Source organism: Peromyscus maniculatus, chromosome 3, assembly GCF_049852395.1.
Source record: "Peromyscus maniculatus bairdii isolate BWxNUB_F1_BW_parent chromosome 3, HU_Pman_BW_mat_3.1, whole genome shotgun sequence".
NCBI lineage: Eukaryota > Metazoa > Chordata > Mammalia > Rodentia > Cricetidae > Peromyscus > Peromyscus maniculatus.
Genome location: NC_134854.1, coordinates 81030451 through 81051367, shown reverse-complemented (window position 1 = coordinate 81051367; position 20917 = coordinate 81030451). Strand labels below are relative to the sequence as shown.

Below are 20917 nucleotides of genomic sequence, written 5' to 3'. Positions count from 1 at the left end.
CAGAAAGAATGGTGGCTTCTGTCTGTCCGTTCTCTTTTTTCTGTTGTTGGCTGATTAGATTAGGCTTTGACTAGAACCTCTTAGGTTGTCCCAGAACTTTACAAGGTTATTTACTGTATACACATTCCATTCCTCTGTTTTACACATTTATAGTCATACAAACTCACATGTTTACACACAACTTTTGACTGATTGTCCCTAAAACATCTATAAGCTGGGTACTAGATTGATGCCTTCAGCCTTGGTCCACTTAGGCTAAACTCAAGGAACAAATGGTTTCTGTAATGTGGCTGTTTCTTAATAGACAGATAACATGCTCACAATGCCCTAGAGTGTAAGGTTGCCATGGTGTCTTCACGTGATGCTGCTACTCACCTCTACCTCACTGAAGTTTTGTTCTGTTCCCAGTGTGAAGAAAATGCCAGTCTTCTTGCTTCACTCAGTAGAAACAGAATAGTACAAAAGCACTGAGTATTCCCCTGGTGATCTCAAAGTGGGTCGGATAGCTGCTAAAAGGAACTGAAAGTCTTAAATAGCACTTTATTTTAAGAATAACAACATCTCCTACATTAGTGAATTCACTTATGATTTCCAGATGTTCTTAGGGTTTTTTTTTTTCAATTAATAATAGGATAACTAAAAATAAATGTTCATTTACCCCAAAGAAAATATTTTGTGCAGATCTGTGCTACTTGGAAAAGTACATTTTTGAGTAAAACGATTTAAGCACAGTCATTTATGGTTTTATGAAAGCAGTAAGAGACAGAACAGCTTCATTTACAATATGCCAGGAGAACAAGGTAAACCAAGACAATGTTGATGCAAAAGAATTAATTTAAGTGCTATTTTAAACATACACACAGAAGCATTCAGCATAAATATCTGCCTTTTAGCAAAGGTTCCCCTCCTAACCAGGTGTCCGTGCTGCCTATGGCAGAGCCAAATGTAGCTTTAAGGTACATGAATAATTAGAAAAACAACTGGCCGTTACATGTTTGTAAGTTATAAATTACAAATCACCGACTTGCCAGCTCTGACTTTTTTTTTTCCTGGGAGGGGAAGATTGTTCTCCCTGTAACCTTGGCTTGTTTTCAGGGTCTATTCCTCCCTGCTAGCCGAGATGAAACACCAAACCGAGCCATTTGAATTTGCGCAACAATACTTTAATACCCAGAGCGCCTCCATAAATAGTCTGTTCTCCCCACACTCCAGAGAAAACAGCCCCATTGAATCGATCTAAGCCTGAGGGCTCAGAGGAGTGTGGTGCCCCCAGCTTCTGCCCCTGTCCTTGCAGGAATGTTTACCTAAGAGGCAGAGACACTGCTTGCCAGACACACCATGTTGCTGCCGCAGCCTTAGCAACCGGAGCCAGGTTTTTGTTGTTGTTTACCATCTGGTGGGCCATGCTCCTTTAAGAAACATAAACTCCTTCTCCTCCTTCCACGGCCTCAGTCAGTAATCATTCACGACCTGTCAGCTGCCTGAAGTCATCTGGAGGAGCAGCCTAAGGAAATCATCTTGCCTCTCCCCCACCACGAGAAGAAAAGTTAAAGGCTGGCAGATGGACAGTGGCTTTCTGCGTGAGAGTAGCCAGATAGTGCCCACGGGGCATCTAAGCCCGGGTTTTATTTCTGCAATGGAAGTGTTAGCAGCTGTGGCTGGGGAGGTTACTTTCAGAAGGCGTGGAATCGCTGCAAATGTTTTTGCATTTTGGTGAACAGTAGCTATTGGGGGACACTGTGCTGTTATTGCAGAGCCCCACAATGAAGATTCAGGAGCATCCCAGTATATCTGACACCAAACAACAGAGGAATCAAGATGCCGATGATCAGCAAGAGAGCTTTGTCCCTGAAATGCCCCCGTTGGATCTGACAGCGTTGTGTGATGAGAAGAACTGGGAAGGTAAGTGATCCTCTGCCATTTGGATTGTTGGGCACTGAAGAAAATCAATATCAGTCCATGCAAGGTGTGTGACTGCATGCCTGTGAGGACGAGAGTAAGAGCTATGCATGCGGAAGAAACTGGGTTTCCATAAAGAAATAACCGAAAATCCTTTACCAGGCAGCACAGGAGCAGGCTGTGTTTAGTGTTACTTAGGGTGGTTGCAGTACAAGAAAGGAAGACAGGCATGCTCTTTGTCCTGGTGGCACCTTGCAGTATATTTTTAACCCACCAAGCATGCTGCCCCTGCTTGTGGTATGCCCCAGAAAGCCGGCCACCCACTACCTCATCCACCACCCCCATGCCTCAGCTGCCCCCCTGCTACCTACCAGTCACCCCGCTACATCACTCACTTTCTGCAGTACACCTTCCAAGTTGTCAAGGAAGATGTTTTTCTTCGCTTTTCTTCTATCTTTTAATGTATGCATTAAAAAAAAAAAAACAATCAGGTTAATACACACTAACGAGAACACTGACTGCTGAAAATATAGTTTTAGATTTTTTTTTTCCCCCAGAGATGTCTGGTGAAAACATCAGAAATTTACTTTGAGGAAGAAGTTAGCTTTATCAAAACTCTGTCAGAGAGGGCCTGGCAGCAGTTCCAATCAAGGTGCCTTCTTTATCCCTCTGTCTACACTCAAACCCATGTCCGCGCTCGATAGAGTGACTTTCTGAAGGCCACAGCGTCATGACTTAGCAGAGGATCACGACTATGAAAATCAGCCCTGCTAGTGCTGGTGTGCCCAGCCCGCTATCCAGACCCACCCCTCTGTTTCCACCCAATGATCAAAGTCCGTCTGAAAAGCCCACATGTGAAAAGTTGACCTAGTTATCGTCCTGGCCTGCGGGGCTTTGTGAAAGACTGTTTTATTTTCATTTTCCCTCCTGTAATCTAAGAAACCCATTCTGGATATTTTCATGCAGTTAGGCAGCAGATCTGAAATTTTGTCACATCATCCCAGCTCAAAATATTCAGAGAACAAAAGAGGGCACGGTTGACTTGCTTCATGTCATATTAAATTTAAGTGATCTATGTCTGGATATCAGTTGGTTTATCGTTCATTTCTGCCCACTTTGAAATAATCATGTGTCTTTTTAATCTATAAATTCACAACAACCTGCCTTCTCTACCCGCAAGAGTCTCAGAGTGCTCACTGTTGCCCACATAATAGCAAAAGCAAAAATAAATAAATGAGTTTGAATTTCAGTGATACAGCCTATCTTATAGATTTTAAATAATAAGAAGAAATTGGAGCCAAAATTCAAATGAGCTGCAGCTGCTTCCTGCCCCTCCCCTGAAATGGACTGGACTTGGTTTGATTATTTCTCTTGGTTAATCATAAATTCAAATTTCTCTCTCTACATACATAGCCTAAAATAAAGCTGGACACGCGTTCCAGAGTGGTTGAAAGTCAATTTAGAGTTTCTTAGAAACCATTCTATTACTTTAAAGAATTATTCTGCAGAGAATAAAAATATGGAGGAACCAGCCTCTTCCTTGAAAGGCTGAGCAGGATATTTTCTAAAAGGTTATTGGGAAAATGCGCTTTACAGGCTGTTTGGAGCACGAGACTTTGGCTTCATGCAAATTGTCACGACTATTCTTTTTTCCCATTACATTGGCATTTGTTGTTGAACTTCTACACCTTTCAAATCTACAGGGATTTATTTTTCAAGGTCATTTTGGCTGTTTGTTTATTGCTCTCAGTAACCTTTTTAAAATGACCTATTTTAATTTCCAAATAGCTTTATACCAGGAACATGGCCGTAAGTATAGTCAAAATAAAGGAACCAAATGCGTAAAGCTAGATAAAATGACAACGATAAATTCGGTGGCTAGAAAGTCATCTTGTTTATAGCTTCAGTGATGCATGAGAAGGTGTTTTTCTAGTGGCAAGTAGCTTGACACTGGTTTAAGTTGTGCACACCAAAGCAAGGCAGCAAAATGCGGAGATGGAAGCAATAATCACCGGACTGCACAAACCCATGGCCACATTGAGCCTCCAACAGCCCCAAAGTCACTGTGTGGAGGGACACTCTGTGTTTGCGAGCCTGCTCGCTGGCCCGTGTCGTTGGTCACAGTCTGGTGTGTAGCCAGGAAGGGTCAGCTGATTTAGGGTGGCATGAATGGGTGTGGTTGGAGCAGCGTGTGTCTGGGAAATAATGCTCTCCAAGTTCTTAAGCTTAGGAATCCAGGGAACAATGAAGGAGATTGAAACAGTAAGTAGATTCCATAGTCTCCAGAGTGGAACCCTTGAGAGGTGAACATAGGGCCCATCTCATCCCGCTTGCTGGCCTGTAATCAACTGTGCCTTCATATTTTAAGACACATTATGTAATCTACCATGCCATTATTCTTTTTGGTGTCAGGGTTTCAAGTCTTCAAAGTTAAGTGGATACACAAATCAAAGGCACTATTCTAATGCTGAAAGGTAATTAGGACTGTGTAATTAAAATGTTACTAAGTCCCATGCATGCAGATTTGTATGAGATTTAAACATACAACTGTACTTTATTTGCCCTGAAATTAGGTGTAAAGAGCACTTTGACCTGAGAATGGTAGCTCACACTTGTGATCCCAAAGTGGGGAGACTGAGGCAGCAGAATCACCACAACTTTGAGGCTAGCCTGTGCTACACAATGAGACCCTATAGCACAGGCTGGCCTTGAATTCAAGTTCCTCCCACCTCAGCCTTCCACGTGCTGGGTTTACAGGTGTTGACCACCACAAATAGCTAATAGGACATTTTTTAAAGGTCACAAAACACTTAGTTTTTCTCACTTATTAATTACAATGGACAACAATTTTGGAGAGAAATTCTCTATAAGTGTCATAAAAAGAGGCTGGCAAGATGGCTCAGTGGGTAAGGGCACTTGTCACCAAGTCTGATGACCTGAGTTCAGGCCCTAGAACTTACATTGTGGAAGTAGAAAACCAAGTCCCCAAAGTTGTCCTCTGTCTTCCACATATACACCACAGTGCACACAAACACAATCAATCAATCAATTCATCCATGTTAAAAAAAAAAAAAAAGTATTTTGGAAGAATCATGGAGAAGCAAGCGATCTTAGAAGATCTCCAGCTGAACCCTTCCATTGTACAATTAAGAAAGCTGAGCATCTCCTAACTTCTCGCTCATGCCCAAACAATACTAATCAGGCATCCCATCACATAAAGCAGATAAGAACCAAATTCTTGGGTCAAATCCTGGCTCTGCTGCTTGATCAGCTCTGTGGGCAAATTAGAAAATCTGTCTCCATTTTGCCTTGATTCCATTGTCCTTAACTAGGTATAACAACAACAGCAACGATTAAATGAGCTAATACCTGCTGTCTTCCACATCCTATGGGTACCATGTAAATATTACTTCATTTCTCTTCCACAAATATCTCTAAAATATACTTTTGAGGGGAAATTCAGCCAATATTTTGTATGAAATTCTCAAAGAATTAATTATTTTTCAAAGAAGCAAAATCAATAATACTAAGCAGGTCCTCATGTATTTGCCAAGTGCTGCCCATTCACACTAACCTCCATTCCTTTCTTTGTAGTAAGCCAGACCCTGGCCCAGGAAATGCCGCACTTGAAGAGAGAGCAGCTGGGCACCTGGCAGGGTCTTGGTGATAGCTGTCTCTGAGGCATGTGAGGAACGGAAGACAGGCAGGGTGGTGCATTAGTAACTGATTAAGAAACTATGTGAAGCGGGGCAGCAGTGGCACACCCCTTTAATCCCAGCACTCGGGAGGCAGAGGCAGGCAGATCTCTGTGAGTTTGAGGACAGTCTGGTCTCCAGAGTGAATTCCAAGACAGCCAAGGCTACACAGAGAAACCATGTCTGGAAAAAAAACAAGCAAGCAGAAGAAACTATGTGTAAATGGGTAAACCACTAGGTCAGCCCCTCGAAGAGCATTGTTCCTATTGGTTGAAGTCATCGGCCCTATTCTGTCCAATAATTTAAGCAGACCAGTTGAGGACCTGCTTCTTAACTTTGCAGATAGAAGCAAAACAGATGCATGAGCTTTAAAAAAAAAAAATCAAATCTGGCCGTGACACAGCTGACTGCTGAGGTTCCTTATAAATCTGGTAGTGAAAGACTTTTTGAACAATTTAGTAAGACTACCATTGTTCTAAGGTTATGGGACACTAAAAAGAATTTATGAAAGTAATCCCTCCATTGTGACCTCTGTCTTTCCATGTCTGAGATGTACAAGCACCTCTTTGAACAGCTAAAAGGAGAGTTATGACATTGTGCCAAACAGTAATGGCTCTAAATAACATAGTTGGAAAAAGAAGCGTGGAAAATATCATCTCCCTTAATTTCATCCAGATTTCTTATAAGTAAGTCATTCCAATCACCAGTTTCTTTTATATAGACAATGGCTCCAGCCAGATAACAGAGTGCAGCTGTCTCGATGCCCTGCACCAGCATTGCTCGGAGGTGAAGTCCTTCCTCTCATGGGTTCTTTCCCCCGATGCCCCTGTGGACTGCGGTATCTGAATTAAGACTCCTCAGAACCCATTCTTATCACTTAGATAGCAGGAACACAGCTTTTATATTTGTTATTTCTGATGACCTGATATGATGTCAAATGACCTGAATGAATTAGTTTTTTAATAATAAAAAAAAAGAGTCATGATTATATCTAGAGTTTATTGTGAGTGTACTGAAGGGAGTTTTATTTGAAAATGAAAATGTGCTCACTTTATGGCCTGCTGTGGGAGAAGAGTCAAGTGTGAAGCCTTGCATCTTTTCTCTTGTCCCTTTGAATATGTTTGCAATATCCTTGTTTCAATGCTCTAGAGTTACTAAATCTAAAATACTTGTCAAGCAGCCGTTAGAAATGGCTGGTGGTGCATCCTCAAAACTGGCTCTCTACAAAGCAATGAAACTGCATATACTATGTTTCACGCTATTTAGGGAAGTTGCCTGGCTGCCTAGTTGGGTGAATATTAGCAAATGTTAGCTAGAATATTTCAGACTAAAATGTGGAACTGGCTGTATTGACTCTTTAGTATATGTGATTCATGCTACATGTCAGTTTGTGACTTTCTGAAATGGGATCCTTTACATTTGAGACTGCATAGAACAGAAAAAAAGGACGACACTCATGTAAGTGTTCCATGTCGCAGGAGCGGGAAACTCTCCATTTCTGTTCCACCTGCAGACCAATGATGCGACAGTCCTCTATTTTGTTAAAGCTGAAATTCATAATAACTTTACATCTCTAATCTTTCAATAATGGATTCATCTACCCTACCTATGTGCTTCAGTGGGAAAATGCTACAATTTCCTCAGCCATTTTATTTCCTATTCAACATTGGTAATTCTAGGAAAGGATGTATTTGGATTTTCTAGTTTACTTGTTTTTGTTTTGTTTGTCATTGAATTGACTGCTTCATGACCAAGACACAAAATAAAGCTATATCAAACAAAAGAATGGATAGATGGCTTCAGGTTAGCTGCCAAGCACCACTTTTAATTCAGTCTGTTTATAATGAATTCATGATCATAGAGACCAAATGGTGGAAAACTCAAAGACGTTTTCATTTTAGAAAATGTATTCTTCTGGATTAAAATTCAAATTGAGGGTGTCAGGATCAAAAGTAAGATCTTTTCAAACTCTATTTCTTTTTTCTTGATGAATAGAAATGTCCAACTAACTAGCACGCTCTTGTGCCAATATCAACATCATACTTTGTTATATCAAAGTCTCACATCCCTCCAAAACAGCTCTCACTCCCCTTAATTGTTTACTCCTCTGTAGAGAGCCTATGGCCAGCTGCATGGCTGCTTAGGCTGTCTTAACCCTCTCCCAGTCTGACCTGAGTTCATTTTTGTCTTAGGAAATGGGAGACACAGTCTGGTCAGTTTAACAGTCTCATCCTTTGCAACTTAACACTAAACTTTATGATTCCCCCAGATTTTCCCTTGTCCTGGCTCTCTCCTTTCCTGGTGCTTTTCATCCTTTTATGTTGGTTGAGCTGCTCAGTCCTAAACCTTCTACTTTGCCGACAGAGACCGATACCATTCATCCAAAGAATGAGATGGTTGTGTCCAGGGTTAGCCACATGAATTGCCCCATATTTTGAGACTCAATAAACAGGACTTTTTTTGCCCCTTGAATATTTTTTATTTTTCAAAGTATTTATCTGTGTTCTCAGATAGCTTGAGTTCCTTTAAACTTTTCAAACCTTGTTCTTTATGACTTAGTATTTCAGGTGAGCATGCTTAGCTTTCCTGTTTTGCTGTGAAGTCTTCCTGAGCTTTAGGCGGTCATCACTGATTTTGTAGTTCTGGCACATTCTAAAACAAAGCACTGACTTAGAAGTTAGAAGGCAAGAGGGCAGACTCACTCTTCTCACTGCCTGGGGGCTGGTTCTTAACTTCTTCAGATCCCAGTAGCCTTATCTCTCAGCAGTCTGGAATCAGTAGTTCTCAAACTTGGTGATCATGGGGGCACTTGAATCATTTGGGCAGCTTTGAAGTGTGTGCACTCTGGTGTGTGTGTGTGTGCATGTGTGTGTGTGTGTGTGTGTGTGTGTGTGTGTGTGTGTTTATGTGTATAGATGAACATGTGTATACATGTTTGTCAGCCTGCTTGTCAGTCATGTCTGGACCTTCACTTAAATACTCTGTATATGAGGTGAGTTAAGGATTTGTATCTTGATACTTGTTACCTGTTTCCCTCGGTTACTCTAAACATGTACCAAGAATGAGAGGTTTTAAGAATGCAGTTAGCCTGGCTCTGACATTCTGGGATTACAATCTTGTCTTTCTAGATACAAAGCTTAAGCACATTTATTCTATATAGCTGCATACATTTTCAAGCTTCACAGTTGAATGAGCAGCTAGGTGTTCGCTTCTTCAAATTCTAGGCATCCCAGAAGCTAAGGTCATGGCAAGTACTAATTAGCTTTATGGAGATCACTGAATGGCAAGTGCATTTGACGCTCCCAGTGCAGAGTATTATAAGTGGAAAATGGCATGCCATACAAGATTTACTTTGAAATCTTTTGGATATAGTTTTAAAGCTTTCTTTTTTAATATTTATTTATTTATTTTGTACAGGGCAGGGGGTGTGTTGCACCTGTGCCACAGCGAACATGTGGAGCTTAGAGAACAGCTTGAAGAGTTGGTTCTCTCCTTCCACCATATGGGTTCCAGGCATCAAATTCTGAAATTACAAATGCAAACCACAGGGAGAGGCATGCTAATCCTTTGTACTATACAGAGAGGCACAGGGAAAAGCATGCTAATCCTGTGTACTATGCAGAGAGGCACAGGGAGAAGCATGCTAATCCTGTGTACTATGAAGAGAGGCACAGGGAGAAGCATGCTAATCCTGTGTGCTATGCAGAGAGGCACAGAAAGAAGCATGCTAATCCTGTGTCCTATGCAGAGAGGCACAGGGAAAAGCATGCTAATCCTGTGTACTAGGCAAAGAGGCACGGAGAGAAGCATGCTAATCCCATGTACTAGGCAGAGAGGCACAAAGAGAAGCATGCTAATCCTGTGTACTAGGCAGAGAGGCACAGAGAGAAGCATGCTAATGCTGTGTACTAGGCAGAGAGGCACAGGGAGAAGCATGCTAATGCTGTGTACTAGGCAGAGAGGCACAGGGAGAAGCATGCTAATCCTGTGTACTATGCAGAGAGGCACAGGGAGAAGCATGCTAATCCCGTGTACTAGGCAGAGAGGCACAGGGAGAAGCATGCTAATCCCGTGTACTAGGCAGAGAGGCACAGAGAGAAGCATGCTAATCCCGTGTACTAGGCAGAGAGGCACAGAGAGAAGCATGCTAATCCTGTGTACTATGAAGAGAGGCACAGGGAGAAGCATGCTAATCCCGTGTACTAGGCAGAGAGGCACAGAGAGAAGCATGCTAATCCTGTGTACTATGCAGAGAGGCACAGGGAGAAGCATGCTAATCTTGTGTACTAGGCAGAGAGGCACAGAAAGAAGCATGCTAATCCCGTGTACTAGGCAGAGAAGCACAGGGAGAAGCATGCTAATCCCATGTGCTAGGCAGAGGCACAGGGGGAAGGCTTCCCAAATGACCCACACAGAGACTGTAAACCCTTGGTAAATAGTATCTCACAAGTCTAGCATGGCTCCTTAGTCATCAGAATTGTCATAGTTCTATGTGCACCCTCCCTGACACTCATCACTCTTTCGGTGGTGCTCCTGATTGGAAATGTTTCACTCACCTGTTGGGGAAATTGGAATTAGACACAATTGGATATACACCTTACAGGCTGTTCCTCAGGGCAGCCCTAGCAAATTCTGTTTTGAAAGAAGTAAGAATGGAGATAAAGGCAGGTGGTGGGCATGAGGTACAGTGGTGATTTCAGTTAGGCATAGTGCCTACTCTGGACCTTGGATCTGAAGTGAGAAACCACTCAGTGGGTAGTAACCTAGAGCATTCAGGACACCTGGATAATGAGGCCTTCAAGAACAGTGTTCACCTCTTAAACCACATCTGTTTTCCAGAGCCCCTGCCTTCCTGGCAGCAAGCGAATGTGGACTCTGACGAAGCCCGCCTCTCCCCCCAGGCTGGGCGCCTGATTCACCAGCTTCTGGATGAGGACAGCGACCCCATGCTGTCCCCCAGGTTCTATGCCTATGGGCAGAGCAGGCAGTACCTGGATGACACAGAAGTACCTCCATCTCCGCCAAATTCCCATTCTTTCATGAGGTATGTTCCAAGCAACTTCACCAGTCACATGACACTGGAACAGAGGGAAGGGCTAGCCCACTGATGGCTGGCCCTCTTGTAAAACTTAAGGCGGGAATCTGTGCAAAGACACACCTCTATCCTAGTACACAAGCTGTGCTGGAGTTTCCACCTGAGCTATGGCCCAACTGCAGATCTCATTTTGAATTCCAATTTAGCGCCTCCTTTCTAAAGCGCTCTCAAATTTAACATTCAGTCTTACAGTCAGTTTCAGATTGCTCTGATAACGTAAGCGGAAGTGAGAGAAACACAGACCTATTTAACAGGCGGTATATGCAGAACTCCCAGTCAGAAAATGCACCCATCCACTTGGTTTTATCAAAAGGGAGAAGATGTTTTCATTCTCTCATACCCCAGTGGCCCTTCCCGTAATTACTGGTTCTTCACGGGGCTGCTAACCCAGACCATGCTCTTTACAGGCGGAGAAGCTCTTCCCTTGGGTCCTACGATGATGAGCAAGAGGACCTGACACCTGTGCAGCTCACCCGAAGGATCCAGACCCTTAAAAAGAAGATCCGCAAGTTTGAGGACAGGTTTGAAGAGGAGAGGAAGTACAGAGTGAGTTCTCTGTGGGTTCCCCTCACCCCAACACACCCTTCAGCATGTAGAGCAGTGGCTCTCAACCTGTGGGTCATGACCCCCTTGGAGGTCACATATCAAATATCCCACATAATCAGATATTTACATTATGAATCATAGCAGTAGCAAAACTATAGTTGTGAAGTAGCAATGAAATAATTTTATGGTTGGGGGTCACCATACGTGTATCGAAGAGTCACAGTATTAGGAAACTTGAGGACCACTGATGTAAAGGATACCAGAAGCTGATAAAGAAGGGCATTTTATTTGTTGAGCTGAAATTTAATTCAAGATTATCTTCTACAGTTTCCTCCTTGCGGGCTCCCTCCACTGTTGGCTCTGTCTTAGTTTCCCAAGCCAGGGACAAGAGGGGATTTTCCTAAGGGACTGCAGTGTAAGCCCACAAACCCTGTCACTTTCTTCCCCATTAGCCTCATAAGCTGAAACATGCCAATAGTAGAAAAGGAGATATGGACCTCACAGGAGTCCATGATCATAAAGGTCCATTATTTTGCCCTTAAGGAAGTCTGTGGGAGTATCAGAAATTAGCAGTAACATATTTACTCTAGACTTTCTTTTCAAAGCCCTCCCACAGCGATAAAGCCGCCAACCCAGAGGTTCTGAAATGGACAAATGACTTGGCCAAATTCCGGAAACAGCTTAAAGGTAAGTGAAGTTGTGCAGCCACTGGCAGAGTCTGATGTGGAACAAACCAGGAGCCAAATCCCGTGGGTCCTTCTGAGTGTCATCATTGGGGTGCCCCGGGCCGGAAGACACTTCCCAGTTCTCCCAGGTCTTCATCCCAACACTTTTTACAGCCTCACATCAAACCAAACCAGACCAGGCCAGATATGAATTCCTCAACCTGCCTTCATTTCCACACACTTCTCCTAGAAGGATGGTTTCACATCAATACTTCTGAAGCAGCAGTTTAATCTAAAGGTGCACTTGCTGGAATGTTAGCATCTCATCAGAGTTGAATTTGTGAGAAGAGTGAGGGCCCTTTCCCTCAGACAGCTTGCTGTATTTAGGGGCTGGTCACAGAAACAACTAAATGGAATAAATAAAACGGGGCATGTAGATTGGATGAAAAAGAGCTGTCAGTGTCTGGTTTTAGGCCAGCACATCTATATGCACTAAGAGAATGCATTGAAACTGTTCGTTTCTGAACTCAGAGCCCAAGCCTATGTAGCCAAAAATCAGGTGCTAAAAGCTAACACTTTCCTAGGAATTAGAGTTTGGGAAACATTTCTGAAGATCCAGGAAGAGCCTATTAGTTTGGTTTGTGTAATGATCCAGGGATTTTCTCTTACACCATGATTCAATACTCTCTGAAAAGAAGTCAGAGCTAAGCAGTTATTGGCATGGCAGTTAAAGCAATCTGGGTCCCACAAACCTCAGCCTCATGGATCTCTGTTTCCAAATCTAATTGCCTAGAGTCAAAACTAAAGATCTCTGAAGAGGGCCTCACCCCCAGGACACGGCAACGAAGCAATACGCTCCCCAAGAGCTTTGGTTCCCAGCTAGAAAAGGAAGATGAGAAGAAGCAAGAACTGGTGGATAAAGCCATCAGGCCCAGCGTTGAAGCTACACTGGAATGCATACAGAGGAAGCTCCAAGAGAAGCGAGAGGAGTCTAGCCGTCCTGAGGACATTAAGGTATGATGCTGTTAGGGAGCCTGGGGGAACGCCCATCCTAAGCCAGTGCAGCCAGCATTATGAGAACACAGGCCATGCAGATGGCTACTGATATCTTTACCACACTTACCTCCCGCTCAGCTCGCTTCCCAGCCAGGAGTTCCTCTCCTCTGCTGTCTCCTGGTATGACAACATTACGCCCAGTGAAAGGGGGAAGAGGACAAGGGACAGGGCATGTCACATGAATCCCAACAAGCACAATGATACCTTTTATAAAAGCCGGAGTGTTTCACCTGTGGGTACTTTGGTTTCTGACTACTGATTGAAAGCAGATTGCTCTTTTGACTCCACAACAGAATGGACTTATTGAGGTTAATAGATGGCTTGACTCTCTGAGTAGAGGGATTATACTCAAATCTTTAAGAGCATGTATCCGATAACTGCAGCTATTGCCGGACCCATTGAAGTCAGTCCATGTCTTCAGTGGGTCTTTCCTGCCATGTGGGTGTTCCAGGTAGCTGGTGACAATGGTGCTGTGCACTCTATGTTTCTGGTGGGAGGTCAAGAGGCTCCCTCATTCCTATGTGAGCTTTGGGCAGAGCAGTTTAACCCTTCCTTTAGATGTGCTTGGCAAAATAAAGAAGGTGGGATGTGCTCAAATGTACTTCCCATGTTTTATTTCTTACCACTGTGTTTACACAGGATATGACCAAGGACCAGATTGCCAATGAGAAAGTGGCCCTGCAGAAAGCGCTTCTGTACTATGAAAGCATCCACGGGAGGCCGGTATGTGATGTACCAAACCTTCTCATGAGGGTCAGTTGTCTGGTTCAGGAAAGTTTCTACAATTTAGTGCCATCCAGGAAGTAGGGCCTTCAAAAGTATTAGACCTTGAACTTAATTGAATCCCAACAAACATTAGTCTGCAAGTAAACTTAAGTTGCTAATATCCTCTTGAAAGTGAAGAGAGGTAAAGGATGGAAGGGAGAGTATAGAGTGCATAAAATTCTGAAAGAAAGTGACCTCCTGCCCAAGTCAGCCAACTATAAGCTGCAGGTAACTGTAAGCTTCCACAGCCATATTTTAAAGGGACTAAGCTTGAACATCTGTCATAAAACTGTTACTCTGCGCTGCAGGACACAGCCAGCATTTCTAAAGGATTCCTGTCGGTGTGTAGAACCCAAAGTGTGGAGTCCATAATGCAGTTTTGCCTTTTTATCATATCAGGAAGCATCTGAAGTGGCTTGGCATTTAGCAAGCATGTGTTGCGTGTTTCTTGCTAGCTCTAGGGAAGCCAGTAGTGAGGCAGGCTTCTGCTCTCTTCCTTGGGGGACTTAGATATTTTTGTTGTCTATTACTCTTCATAATCTTCTTTTCAGACAGTTGACAAAAAATGTCGGGGTGTGGTGGCATATGCCTTCAATCCCAGCACTCAGGAAGCAAAGGCAGGTGGATATCTGTGAGTTTGAGGCCAGCCTGGTCTGCAGAGTGAGTTCCAGGACAGGCAGGGCTACACAGAGAAACCCTGTCTCAAAAAATAAAAACAAAAACCAAAACCAAAGGGAAAAAAAAATGCAACAGCAACAGCAGTTCCCCCAGGCAGGAAGCATGAAGTTTAGATTCATGGATTTTCACAAAGCCCCCAAACCCGGGACTCTTCCTCCACTCTATCATAACTACTAATTTAATGAATTAATTTAATCTTTTCTCCTAAATGATACTCTCTTTTCAGTGCAGAAGCTTCCAGAATGATATATTAAGCTCCTTTTTAAACAAGGCACAGTACTAGACCGGGTTCTTCAGGGGCTAGGCAAACCCTCTACCACAGAACTATCCCTCCAGTCATGGGCTGGGGTGAGGAGGGGTGAGGATTCTGGGTGTTGTTTACCTAATAGTGAACCTAATCCTCAGTGACTGGCACAAAACTTGTCACACAGTGTAAGCCCAGGGACTAGCCACAGAAGGTGTCCAGGTGTTCTCCATTGCATTCTAGTTCTCAACAGATCAGGTTTTTGTTGTTTGTTTTGTTTTATTTTGTTTTAATGCTGGCACCCGTGCTGATTCATTTTGCTGGACTGTTCCGGCAATGGAAAAATACTAGAACTCTGGGATAATGTTCATGGTTCAGCCAAGTTTGGCTTTAGATTTTTTTTTTTTTATTTGAAGGCACTGAACCAAATAGTAAGTGCTCCAGAGTTCAAAGATTGTGAAATGCTGTCCTTCTGTCCTGGAGTATTCAGGACCATGAGAAGCAGAATTGAGCTGTTGTGAGCAGAGAAGGGCCCCTTTGCCAACGGCAGCTCAGAATCCCAAGTGTGGAACTTGTGGCCACTAGAGGGCTTCTGTGACACTGTTTTCCCTTTGCGTAGCTCTTTCCCTTGCATGGATGGATTCTAGCTGGAATATTGACAGTCCGTCAAAAGCTTCCTGGCCGGGGTCTCCGGCCAGAAAGGGCACACAGCTGCATTCTAAGAGGAACAACCCTCATTGTTGCTTCACTGGTTTGTGTGGTGGAGGGATTTTTGTTGTTGCTGCTGCTGCTGTTTTTGTTTTTTCATGGCTTTCAGCTGAGAAGATTTTCATTCTATCTCTATCTCATTCCACAGTGCAGACACCATGAGCCTCAGAATTGTAGGAATTCATCTTGGTAGACACCTCGTGCTCCTTAAGTAACCACTTGAGCTCTTGGTATTTGGTTGATAGATATCTGTGATGGGTTGTCATGGCAAGAAAAAGAGACACACAGAGACATTTATACATATATTGACCTGTAAGCTCAAAACAGAGGACGTGAAATAGCAGCTTTGGGACTGCTTAGTAAATGACGGTTCTCACCGCGGCTATAGTCATGTGTTCTATCTCTCCTGCCCTTGACATTAGATGACCACAGTGGGGTGAAGAGGATACTCTTCTTACCTGCCTGTTATTAAGAATACAAAGTTTTAGTGTTCCATTTCAGATAGATCAAGATTCAGGCATCTCACAAGGTAGAGAACAAATATGAATGTCATTTATCTCTGTTCCCAGGTCTGTCTGCCTCTCTCTGAGTCACAATGCTCTAACCTCCTCAGAAAAAAAAAAAAAAAAAAAAAAAAGCAAACTTGCCCAATCTGAAAATCAACGTAAATTTTTATTTCTTAGATTTCTGCTATAGTTAAACCCTAAACATAAACACAATTACACAAAAAGTACATACATTTCCGGTGCTCAGCTGTCATTCCAAGTTCCTTTATCTCATAAAATAGACTCAGAACTCGTGGGTTGTTTTTTTTTTTTCTAAGTCTGCAGATTCCAATTTAACAGGCCATTGACCACCAGGATCATAGCCAAACAGTCATGTGCTACGCAGCTCTCAGCAAAGCTGTTTGCTTTAACGGAGCACGCTGTAGATGGACATGTGTAGCATACAAAGGCAAGTGGGCTTATCGTTCTGTGTGCGCTATTATTGAAGTGCGCCCTTTTCAACAAGAGTGTTGGAAGTCTTCAAAAGAACGATGTCACAGAAAAATATAACAAATAATTGAAGCCCCCTCCCCCATATCACCATTCATAATCAATGTGCAGAGGGAGAGACTAGGTTGCTTGACCAATGCTTCCGGTTTCTTCTGAATTCTTTCCCTCGCTGGTATATTTTAACTCTGTGTTTCAAAACCACGTTGACTAACCTAGTACTGAGTATAGCCAAGTTAACGTTTAAATTATGAGTCCATACATGAAGAGTAGCCTCTGGTTAGCCATTGTTTTGGATTTTCTGGTCTTTACACAAACATCCTACCATTCTTAACTTATAAAAGAGTTGCCATTTTCTAAATTAATGGGCCCAGGGTGCGGCCGTTAGAAGAGCCCATGATCACACTGCTAGATCCTGCTTCGTTCAGGGCTGACGTATTTGTGAATAGAGAGAAACCTGGGCTGGGAGTCAGTACATCCGGTTCTCATTAAAGCTCTGTTGCCTTGGAGAATCATTACTCTTTGAAGTGTTCAGTTTTAGCCTCTAAAGAACAAGGTTTGTCTAGCTCTAAGATTCTGTGGCTCTAATTTTGTCTTTATCATCAAAGTAAATAGGTCACTTGTTTTGCCATTCACTTTTACATCCAGGTAACATCAGCTAAATGTTGTAGAGAAAAGTTTTGTTTGAGGATAAGAGAAAACCATCACGATGTAAAAGCAGGCACATTGGGCTGTCCAAGCTTTATGATTTCTAGCCAGGATTTGCCTGGTTAAATGTGAACAGTTATTGGGTAAGTGTCCCCTTTAGGTTTTAAAACAGTGTCTGGCTCTTGCAGAGTAATCAAAATCAGGGCAGTAAGTGAGTTGGCCTGTTTCTATGTCACTCAGAAGACAGAATGGAAATGCTGCTGCATCCCTGATCTTCTTGTCTCATGTTTATTTTTGTTTGTTTGTTTGTTTTGTTTTAAGATAGAGTCTCACTATGCAGACCTGGAACTTGCTATGTAGACTAGGCTGGTCTTGAACACACAGAAATCCACCTGCCTCTGCCTCCTGAGTTCTAGAATTAAAGGCATGTGCCACCACACTGGCTAATGTTGTTTTGCTTTGTCATATGAAATACATCTTAATAAGAACTCGGTTTCCACACGTTGCAAAGCCATCCAGTTCTACTACTTAAATGTAAACTAAGGCTTTGAAAGAGGGGAGAAAGAATTTTGAAGAGATAGCATATGCATGCTTGGCCTAAAGTAGTTTTCAAGTAATTTTGAGTCATCAACTGTTTTCTGAACTGACCTCTCGAGTTTACCATCAGAACGTGGTGCACAGAGAATTCTCATGGCCAGTGTGGTTAGTATAAGCTGAGGAGTGTGATGAACAAGCCATAAATTCACCCATGTGCCAAATGGGTAACTGATTTTATAATCCCATTTCATATGGCACATTCTAGAAGCAGAAGCATGTCAACAACTCTTAAAATTGTGATAAAGAGGTGAAAAGAGATTATTATTATTGTTGCCAAGAGCAGGAAATCCACAATGTTTTGCAGTGCCCTATTAGCTGGTGAAATTTATTCAAAGTGATTTACTATTGATTATGTTGAGAAAGACAGATACAAAAGCCACACAAGACAACATATTTACATAATCCGGAACCATCTTTGAAGTTAAACCTTCCAAAGACTGGAAGAAATGGTAAAGCTCCATACCTTATGTCATTTCCTACCTGAGAAACTCTTGCTTTCTCAGGAATGCAACAGTAATAGAATGCAGAAGCCCAGCAACCAAATCTAAAAAATATACTTTACCTCATTGTGCATTGAGGTACCAAAGGAAATGCATGCATACCTATGTGTTAGGCATACCTAGATAGGTTTGAACTATTCATTCACTAACATTGCAGGCATGTATAAAATGTTTCCATTGGATGAGGTGCTAAAATACCTACTCAGGATATGAAAACATAAGCCCCCACATCGAACAGGCTATACTGTAAACCAGGAGATACATGTGTGAACAATTACGATAGAATGTGAAAGTGAACTGGGCGTGGTGGCGCACGCCTTTAATCCCAGCATTTAGGAGGCAGAGGTAAGTAAATCTTTGTAAGTTCAAGGCCAGTCTGGTTTACAAAATGAATTCCAGCACAGCCAAGGCTGTTACACAGAGAAACCCTGTCTTGACAAAAACAAAACAAAGCAAAAATGTAAAAGAGTTTGAAATTACAAGGCATTGTAAGTAACTTGGGGGTATGCTGTCTTAGTTAGGATTTCTATTGCTGTGATAAACACCAGGACCAAAAGCAACTAAGGAAGGAAAGGGTTTATTTCATCTTACAGCTTACAGTCTACCATGAAAAGAAGTCAGAAACTCAAACAGGGCAGGAACCTAGAGGCAGGAGCTGATGCACAGGCCATGGAGGAATGCTGCTTACTGACTTGTTCATCCTGCCTTGCTCAGTGGCTTTTTTTATAGCACCAGGGACCACCTGCCTAGCGGTGGTGTTGCCCACAATGAGGTTCCCCCCCACCCCATCAATCACCAGTCAAGAAAATGCACCACAGGCCAATCTGGGGAGGGCATTTTCTTAACTGAGGTTCTCTCTTCGAAAACCGCTGTGGTCTGGGTGAAGCTGATGCAAGAGTAGCCAGCACACATGGTGATGTGGAGGACAGGATCATCCTTTCAGGACGGGGCACGGGGAAAGAGGGCTGCGCCAAGTTGGCTTCTCATCTGCAACTTCCAAATAAAGAAGAGAGAAACCCCCTGGCTTGCAGCGGGAATCACAGCATTAGGCGTGGGATAACCTAGTCTATTCCCGGAGCTAGAAGTACAGTGGGGAAGGGAGAAGCCACAAATGACGAAGGGTTTCAAATCTTACCCAAGGAAACAGGACTGGAGTCTGTCTCGCTGCATAGAGATTTCGAGCAGGGTGCCAGATAAAGAAAACCGGGATGAATCACCCAGTGGATTCCAGCAACGAAAGTTCCTTGAATACTCTCTGCCTGCCAGAATCGTACTTTTAGGAGGGAACAGTTTCACAGGGAAGAAATGAACTCCAATAAGTTGACTAGAGTACCATGTGGTTATAATTATAGCAGAAACACTTGCCTTCTTCCTTGCGCCCTCTGGATGATACACGATTTGGAGATTTTGAATCTTGAGTTCTAGATGTCAAGTTCAGGTCATCCGGCTTCGAAAATATGCAACTTTACAGGCTGAGTCATCGCACATCATCGCCCCTTAAGGAGTTATTGTTTTGTTTTGTTTTGTTTTGTTTTGTTTTGTTTTGTTTTGTTTTGTTTTGTTTTGTTTTGTGGGGGTAAATTTGATTTACTTATTTTTATGTGTATGGGTAATTTGCCTTCATGTGTGTTTGTATACCATGTACATGCATACCTGGAGCCCACAGAGGCCGGAAGAGGGCATTGGATCCCCTGGAACTGGTGACAGATGATTGTGAACTGCTTCATGAGTGCTGGGGATTGTACTTAGGTCCTCTGGAAAAGCAGTTAGCGCTCTGAACCCCTGAGTCATCTCTCCAGCCACCTGCCTTGAGTTTTAAAATGACCACAGTGACTAAGAATGTACCCCGCTATTCAGATCTAGAAGAAAGTGCCCTAGTGGTGTAGTTTCCACTGATCAGCAGTGTAAATCTGCAGCATTTTTATTTACTGACTAAATATTATTATTGGTTTAAATACATTTTGTAAATTGTAGCATCCTTGGGCCACAAAAGTCCAGAGCATGCTGGGACAAGGGAGAGTATGACCTGGGAGCTGGCTTCTCACGTGTCCTGGTCTTGCTTTTCAGGTGACAAAGGCTGAGCGTCAGATCATGAAGCCTCTGTATGATAGGTACCGACTGGTCAAACAGATCCTGTCCCGGGCCAGCACTCTTCCCATCATTGTGAGTGTGTCCCTTTCTCTTTCTCTTGGCAGCCCCACGGCTATACTAAGAGCACCTGATCTGGTTAGGTTTCAACTACTGCTGTGAGGAACATGAATGACCAGGAAAGCGACTCGGGGAAGAAAGGATTTATTCTAGCTTATAGTCTGTCATGGAGGAAAGTCAGGGGAGGGACTCAAGGAAGGAGTCGGGAATTGATACAGAGGCCATGGTGGAACACTGCGTATTGGCTTGTTTTCCATGGCTTACTCAGCCTGCTTTCTTATACAACTCAGGACCACCTGCCTAGGGGTGGCACTTCCCATGGTGGGCTGGGCCCTCCCACATCAATCAGAAAAAAAATGCCTCACAGATATGCTCCAGGCCAACCCAGTGGGGGCATTTTCTCAATTGAAGCTCCCTCCTCTCAGGTGACCCTAGCTTGCACCAAATTGACAAAAACTAACCAACACTGGGCCCTAGCCACACTATCACTGTGAGTGTAACCCTCCCTTTCTATTGGAGGACCCCCACCTATGCATATCCTAACTGCCATTCTCATTAAAGGTCAAGCTGTAGTAGTTGAACCATCCATTGATAGCCATGTCTTACTGCCTGAGGAATGACTTGATCATATACACATTCCTCTGGCACTCATAGGGCCAGCACCTCAACCCATTCCTTGGA

General features: G+C 43.2%; 1 protein-coding gene across 2 annotated transcripts in view; it reads left to right on the top strand.

Annotated features, from left to right (window-relative positions):
• Positions 1-20917, top strand: part of Fam13a (family with sequence similarity 13 member A) — a 94107-nt gene that overhangs the window by 61276 nt on the left and 11914 nt on the right. For both annotated transcript variants that reach the window (XM_042273387.2, XM_042273386.2), the window contains 7 exons: positions 1755-1902; positions 10434-10638; positions 11097-11235; positions 11841-11922; positions 12694-12914; positions 13596-13679; positions 20156-20251. In XM_042273387.2, the coding sequence (XP_042129321.2) occupies positions 1755-1902; positions 10434-10638; positions 11097-11235; positions 11841-11922; positions 12694-12914; positions 13596-13679; positions 20156-20251 (975 nt within the window). The remainder of the gene's footprint in view (positions 1-1754; positions 1903-10433; positions 10639-11096; positions 11236-11840; positions 11923-12693; positions 12915-13595; positions 13680-20155; positions 20252-20917) is intronic.